Source organism: Ctenocephalides felis, unplaced genomic scaffold, assembly GCF_003426905.1.
Source record: "Ctenocephalides felis isolate EL2017-DRISC unplaced genomic scaffold, ASM342690v1 CF-g0.4_SCAFFOLD_03573, whole genome shotgun sequence".
Classification (NCBI taxonomy): domain Eukaryota; kingdom Metazoa; phylum Arthropoda; class Insecta; order Siphonaptera; family Pulicidae; genus Ctenocephalides; species Ctenocephalides felis.
Genome location: NW_020539727.1, coordinates 4,280,794 through 4,288,327, shown reverse-complemented (window position 1 = coordinate 4,288,327; position 7,534 = coordinate 4,280,794). Strand labels below are relative to the sequence as shown.

Here is a 7,534-nt window from a genome sequence, read left to right as displayed (position 1 = left end):
AAATTGTCCACGTTTTAGCCCGCAACTCTAAATCGATTTTGAAAATTCAAAAACTGTTCGAAAGGTATTGGTTGGGCATTGTGCTGCTAGTTTTTTATAAAGATCGCATCGACCGTTTTTTTGTAATAAAGTGTTAAAAAACAATTTTTCGATGATGTTTATTATAATTATTTTGACGGTAGATACCATAGTCTTCTAGATCATACTAAAATATAAATATAATATCGAGCTTGCTCAAAAACGCTTGAACCGATTTAATGTATCTCAATGAAGACTAACGTTTGTCAGTTTTATGCGAGGAACTGCCAAGCCCTTTCTTTGTAATTTGGTAGAAAGTGTTAAACATTTCGTCCACATTTAAGCTCATTCTACCGAATCGATTTTAATAATCAAAAACTGTTCGAAAGATTCGTTGAGAATGATACTGATAAGTTTTAGGTGAAAATCTACCGAGCCGCTTTCTTGTAATTTACTGTTGAAAAAAAACTTAAGACATATATCATGGTCTTATAGAACTTACTGAAATATTACGGCCTTTTGCGACAAGTAGTTTAATTTTAAAAATTCATCAAAGTTTGAGAAAATGGGTAGTTTTTTTGACGTTTGTTAAAATTAAAATTAGACGATTTACTTGATATAACTTGAGTTTATATATAAGGTAAAATATAAATTATTCACAAATTACCCTACGGGATGTTAATTATTGAATTTTTATTGATTAGGTCACAAATTTACGAATTAAAGAATGCTCATGCAATTTTTCTTACGAAAAAATGCCACTTACACCTAGTTATTATATATTTTTTTTAATAAACCCCATTTTTAAATTTCCCGGTATTTCCAGATTATCCTTTCTTCATATTCCTTCAAAGAGTTGCCATACGCGAAAGATAGCGTCAGTTTGTATTTTGATTACAAAAAAATGTATTATTAAATATTTTATTATTTTTTGTTAAATACTATTTATTCCTTGTGTCGATGGTGATAATTATGAATTCAAACCGTAAGTTTTTACAAAAATTCCATTTTATAAAAAATATTTTTTCTAAACTTCGTCACAAAAATCCGTCAGTATAGGTTAGGTATGCGTTTGACAAGCTAGCACGATTGTTGTTTTTAAGTTTCATAAAATAAAACATGTGAATTCCGCAAAAAATGTTTAAACAAACTTCTGTATAAGTGAAATTTTATGTTTTATCGTTTTTAAAAAATGTTTGCAGACGAAAGGGACCCGAAAAAACGCAAAGTTAAACCTGTGGAATCTGCACAACAATTGTTGGATTTTGATTTGGAAGAAAGTTCTGATGACAGTGATTTTAGGATAGAGGACCATGCTGAAGAAAGTGATGATTATGATTCCTTAAATACTGATGACGAAGGAAATGGTAATTTAAAAATATTTTAGAAATAGTAGTTTTATATATTTTGTAAAATACATAACCTCAAAGTTGAGAGGTTTCCCCAAGGGAATGTTGTGCGCAAGGTACTCAAACTCAAACTTAAATTCAAATGATAATAAAAGTTGTTTGAGAAATCTTTAAATGTATATTATGACGAAGCAGATAGTAATTTAAAGATATTCTAAAAGTATCTTGTATGTTTTGTAAAATACATTACGTACTATAATGTTACTAGAATGCTTTATTTTAAAGTAAAGGGGTGCTAGGTCATGCAACTTAAATTTAGTGATTGTAAGTTACGAGGAGTAATTTTTAATTAAATTGCTAAAATAATAATAACGGTTGTTTGAGAAATCTTCAAATGTTCATGATGCAAACGGTAATTTAAAAATATTTTAGTAATATTAATTTTAGATAGTTTGTAAAATACTCGACCTCAAAGTTCAGAAACTCAGGAATGTTGTGCGCAAGCTGCTCAAATTCAAACTTATTTTCAAATAATAATAACAGTTATTTGAGAAATCTTTAAATATATGACAAAGCAAATAATAATTTAAAGATATTCTAGAAAATATTTTATGTTTTGTAAAACATTACATGTATATGCTTATTAGAATGCTCAATTTTAATGTAAAGGAGTGCTAGGTCATGCAACCCAAATTTAGTGATTGTTATATGTACACACGTATCTAGGAGTAATTTATGTTCAAATTTATATTACCATAATAACTGTTGTTTGAGAAATCTTCAAATGTTCATGATACAAACAGTAATTTAAAAATATTTCAGTAATATTAATTTCATATAGTTTGTAAAATACTCGACCTCAAAGTTCAGAAACTCAGGAATGTTGTGCGCAAGCTGCTTGAATTCTAATTTATTTTCTAATAATAACAAATGTATGTGATAACAAAGCAAATGGTAAACCAAAGATATTCTAGAAGTATTTTATATGTTTAGTAAAATTTATTACATAAATGCTTATTAAAATGCTCAATTTTGATGTAAAGAGGTGCTAGGTCATGCAACTTAAATTTGCTGGTTGTTACACTTACACAAGTTACTAGAAATATTTTTTAATTAAATTGCTAATGTTATATTAATGGTTATTTGAGAAATCTTCAAATGTTCACAAAGCAAACGGTAATTTAATAATATTTTAGTAATATTAATTTCATATAGTTTGTAAAATACTTAATGTGAAAGTTAAGAGGTTTGTCCAAACCAATTCTGGGTTTGTTGTGCTCAAACTCAAATTTATTTTCAAATAATAATATGAGTTGTTTGAGAAATCTTTAAATGTATGACAAAACAAATAGTAATTTAAAGATATTCTAGAAATATTTCATATGTTTAATAAAATGCATTACAAATATGCTTACTAGAATGCTTTATTTTAATGTATAGGGGTGCTAGGTCATGCAACCAAAATTTGGTGATCGTTATACATACACAAGTTTCTAGGAGAGATTTATAATTAAAATGCTAAAAGAATAATAATTGTTTGAGAAATGTTCAAATGTTTACAATGCAGACGGTTATTTATAAAATTTTTAGAAATATTAATTTTATATGTTTAGTAGAATGCAACAATTTAATGCGAAAGGGATTCTATCCGATTCAAATCAATTCAATTAATGCTATGCGTAAACAGCAAAGAGTAATTTATAATTAAATTGTTAAAGTAATAATAACCCTTGTTTTGAGAGAGTTTAAATTTATATGATGATGAAACAAACAGTAATTTAGAAATATTTGCGTAATAATATTTTTGTTTATATTTATATTTTATATTTACAAGTGAAGAGGTACTATTTGATTCTAATTAATTCTGTGAATTTTATGCACTATGTGTAAGCTGATAGTAATGCTTTATCTTTATTGTCAAATTGCTAAATTAATAATAACTCCCATTAGAATTTTTTTAAATTTTATATCCTAGACAAGATTCGTTTAAGTCTATAATTCTTTAAGTTTATATCCTAGACATAATAAAAGTACTATAAGGTTGATCTAAAAGTAATTTTGTTTTTGTTACCACAATGGATTTAATTATGTTTTTGAACAACACATCACACTAATGCCCTAAAATTATTATATGATTTGAAACCCCATATATTAAAGTTTTGCCACATGAAAAATACTAATCAATTATGTGGAGTAGTTTTTGCTCTTTTAAATATGGAAAGCAATAATAAGCATTTTCCAGTTGTTTTGCTACAGAAAAGGTAAAAATGATGTTCAAGCCCTAATGAAATTCACTGATGTGAAAGATGTGTTGATAGTGCCTCTGTGCCAGAACTGGTTGGTTAAATTTTGTTCCAAAATTTTGATGTCGAAGATGCACCACATTGAGGAAGATAGATTGAAGCTGTTAAAGACACGAGGAAGTCATTAGTTGATGCAAACCAGTGAATAATAACACATGAGATGCCATTGAATTTAATTTTATCGAATTCAACAGTTCGTCACCAGTTGAAAGGTCTGGTATTTTTCTTGAAGCTCAATATATAAGTTTTCCAGGTACTCATAAAGAGTACCGCTTCGTGGATTTGCTTCTGAAACGTCATGAAAATGATCAGTTTCTTAAGCAAATCATCAAGAGGAACAAGAAAAGGGTTGTATGCAATACATCAGATGCAATAGTGAATAAAACAAAAAAGAAAAACTTGCTCATAACAGTTGCAAAACCGATGTTCACCTGAAAAAGGTGTTGCTGTATATATTGTGAGATTTTAAAGGAGTTGTTTGTGATTCATCTTTTTTCAGGATAACATAACGATCAATTCATATGCCCAATGTTATCAACTGAATAAACTAAATTATGTACACCAATAGAAAAGGCCCAAATTAATCAACAAGCAAGACATCAGTTTGGTTAATAGCCAAAAGCTTTAACTGCTTGAATGGAACAGAATGTTACACTCATTATATTTTCCAGATTGGCATCATCAGATTATTATTCGTTCCGGTCACTAATAAAATTTTTAGACGTTAATATCTTTACCTCAAAGGAGGAGGTCAAAAAGCACCTTGCTCAGCTTTTGTTTTTGCCAGTAACGACCATAAAATTTATGGTTCTAGAATTATGCTACTAGGAGAAATATGACAAAAGTTGTGATAAAACGACCAATGTATAATTTGGTAAAGTATTGGTTTATTAAAAGAAACTGCCTTTCAAAAATGTCTATAAAAACGAAATTACTTTCTGAACGACCCAATATTTTGTAAAAAAATGTACTTGAAAGTAACAATTCAACAAAACAACTTTCAGCCGTGCATTTATTTTTGTAATGAATTAATTCAAGGAATGTTACGTGTATATTACTTTTTAGCCATAATAACTTTTGTTTGAGAAATATTGAAATTTATATTCTAGGCTAGGTATAAATTATATCTAGGCTAGAATATAATTTCAATATTTCTCAAACAAAAGTTATTATACTGTATAATGTGTGTACTATGTGTTAGACATTTTTAAAAACGATTTTATTTTAATTGTTTTAAATTTTTTATTGCCTGTATACTATGTTGCGATGCTTTGAGCAATGATGTATATTTTGTAAAAATAATTACACTTAAAAGTAACAATTCAAAAAAAAAACACATTGCATCGTAACTTGTACAGTGCATTTATTTTTGTAATTTATCAATTCAAGGAGATGTTATGCACTTGTTGCTGAAACTGATAAATTTTAGTTTCTAATTGCTAAAATAATAACTCTTGTTTGAGAAATCTTGATATTTATATTTTAGACAAGATATAACCAAATTACTACTTTCTACACTTCTTCACAAACAATTATATTTATTTTTTAATTCATATTTGTTTGCAGAATAAATATCTATTAGATATGTTATAACTATTAATATACTAAATAATCTATTATATATTAGACTAAATATCTTTTATGTATTACATATGTTTTAGTTTATATAAGTTGTTACTGATTACGAAGTACATTGTATTATTATTGAATTAATATGTATAATAAATTTTATTGTGATGTCTAGATAAATGGACATTTTTAAATACCAGTAGCATTTGTTAATGATAATTTATAAAACATATTCTGATTGGAATATAAAGTAGAATTTATTATGAGTAAGAATGTTTGAGAGATTTTAAAATTGCTACAGTATTTTTTTTTTGAACATTGTTTGGAATTTTATTAATATATATGTATATATACTAATCGTCTCTTCATTTATTTTAGATGATGAATCTGGTGATTCTGATGACAGTTCTGACTCTGAGGATGAAAAAGCAAAAAATTCTCAGGCAAATGATCAAGGCAAATCAATTAATGATATTATACAGGAAGCAAAAATAAAATAAATCAAGATGGAAAATGCCAGGCAAGTTGTGAAAAGAGACACTGAATCAAATTGGAGATATGATTTATATTTATATAAAGACTACCTAAAGATTTTATATGATTTTATGCTTGTTTTAAATTGCTTCTTTGTTCATACTTTTTCAACATTTTTGATAAATATGCACCAGGCACACATAAATAATGTGTAAAATGTGTGTGTTTTTTAAAAGGGACTTTTTTTGCAGAATGGATCCTATCCAGTATCCTTTTTTCTTTAATAATTGTGCTCAGTAGAGTTCTTTCTTTGCTGACTCTTCTCAGAACTTCATCATTTGATAATAAAATCTTTATCAATATATCATATATACTGATATTATGACACTATGAAATATTCATACAGTTTTTTTATTTAGCTAATATATATAATAAATTTCCTATTGACATTATTTCATTCTTAGTATTTAGATTTAGTTTATGTATATCTTATTTATTTAATATTTCTTATATTTTACAGTTTGATAAAAAGATTAAAACTCCTCCAATTTGTGCGGGTTGTCTGGGAGACAGGAGTGATGATACAAATGAAATTGTGGAATGCGATGGATGTGGTACGACTGTTCATGAAGGCTGCTATGGTGTCTCAGATTCTGCTAGTGTTTCTAGTACGGTTTCATCTTGTTCGACAGAGCCATGGTTTTGTGAGGCGTGCAAGGCTGGTGTCATGAATCCACACTGCGAATTGTGCCCTAATGAAGGTAAGAAATGATAGTTGACTTTTGTTTACAATTGCTCTATTATAATAATGTAATTGCTGCAGTGCTATTGTTAACACATAAGGCTCAACTCTAAATCATTCAAATATATTCTATATACCTTTCTAACAGGATTAATTCTAAAGTATTAATCCTTCCTTCCAAGAAACTATTTTTCCTTGAACTCGATTCAAACAAATTGCAGGTCAATAACTAATTGCACAAAAATGTAATCAGATTTTGTTCTAATTTTTTCAATTAGTCAAAATTAAATAATGTTTCATATTTATCAAGTTTAAACATGAGCTTTTGTAAGCTTCTTTACAACTTTGCTTTGAAATGGATGTTCATTTATTATTTCATTTGCAAATTTAATTTATTATTTTTCAGGAGGGATTTTCAAGGAGACTGATGTGGGAAAATGGGTGCATTTGGTATGTGCACTATACGTACCAGGTGTTGCTTTTGGCGAAGTGGATCATTTATCTTCAGTAACTCTTTTTGAAATGCCTTATAATAAATGGGGAGCAAAAGTTTGTTGTCTTTGTGAGGATGATAGATTTGCACGAACTGGTGTTTGCATCGGATGTGATGCTGGGATGTGCAAGACTTACTTTCATGTCACTTGGTGAGTAGAATATAGTGATTTATTTAATTTCTCGTAGGGTAAGTTATCAAAATTGCATTAATTTTTTGTTTTATTAAATTAATAATATATAATTAAATATTAACAAATACACTTGTATGCATTGGTGACTGTAGTGGCATTCATTGTATGTTTTTTCAAATCTAATTTTTCTGCTCATTTTTAAGAGAACCAGATGATTTTAAATATGAATAGTTACACGATTTATTGTTTTAGATTTCTAATTGGAATTTATATTGATAAGTATATTATTTATAATTGATTGTTAATTGAAAGGAAAGAAATAGATTAGTAAATATTTAGAAAATTTTTAAAGGTTTGCTAATAATTTTGAATTGAGAATATTGGTTATTGGTTGAGAATATTGGATTAATTTATTATTAATTAGTCTTAGTACAATTCAATATTTTATCTGTT

At 27.4% G+C, this 7,534-nt stretch overlaps 1 protein-coding gene across 1 annotated transcript; it reads left to right on the top strand.

Moving 5' to 3' along the window:
* Positions 1 to 895: 895 nt before the first annotated feature.
* LOC113389315 (PHD finger protein 14-like) lies at positions 896 to 7,103 on the top strand. Its single transcript, XM_026626361.1, has 5 exons — positions 896 to 1,003; positions 1,221 to 1,385; positions 5,618 to 5,724; positions 6,234 to 6,474; positions 6,862 to 7,103. Exons 1-5 carry the CDS (start codon positions 979 to 981, stop codon positions 7,101 to 7,103), a joined length of 780 nt encoding a protein of 259 aa, XP_026482146.1. The 5' UTR covers positions 896 to 978.
* The last annotated feature ends 431 nt before the right edge of the window (positions 7,104 to 7,534 follow it).

Bases quoted from the DNA above. Each gene is read 5' to 3' on its own strand.
- LOC113389315 (XM_026626361.1), top strand. From the start codon at position 979: ATGGTGATAATTATGAATTCAAACC. The intron at 1,004-1,220 runs GTAAGTTTTTAC...AAATGTTTGCAG, and splicing joins GATAATTATGAATTCAAACC to ACGAAAGGGACCCGAAAAAA. The intron at 5,725-6,233 runs GCAAAAATAAAA...TATATTTTACAG, and splicing joins TTAATGATATTATACAGGAA to TTTGATAAAAAGATTAAAAC.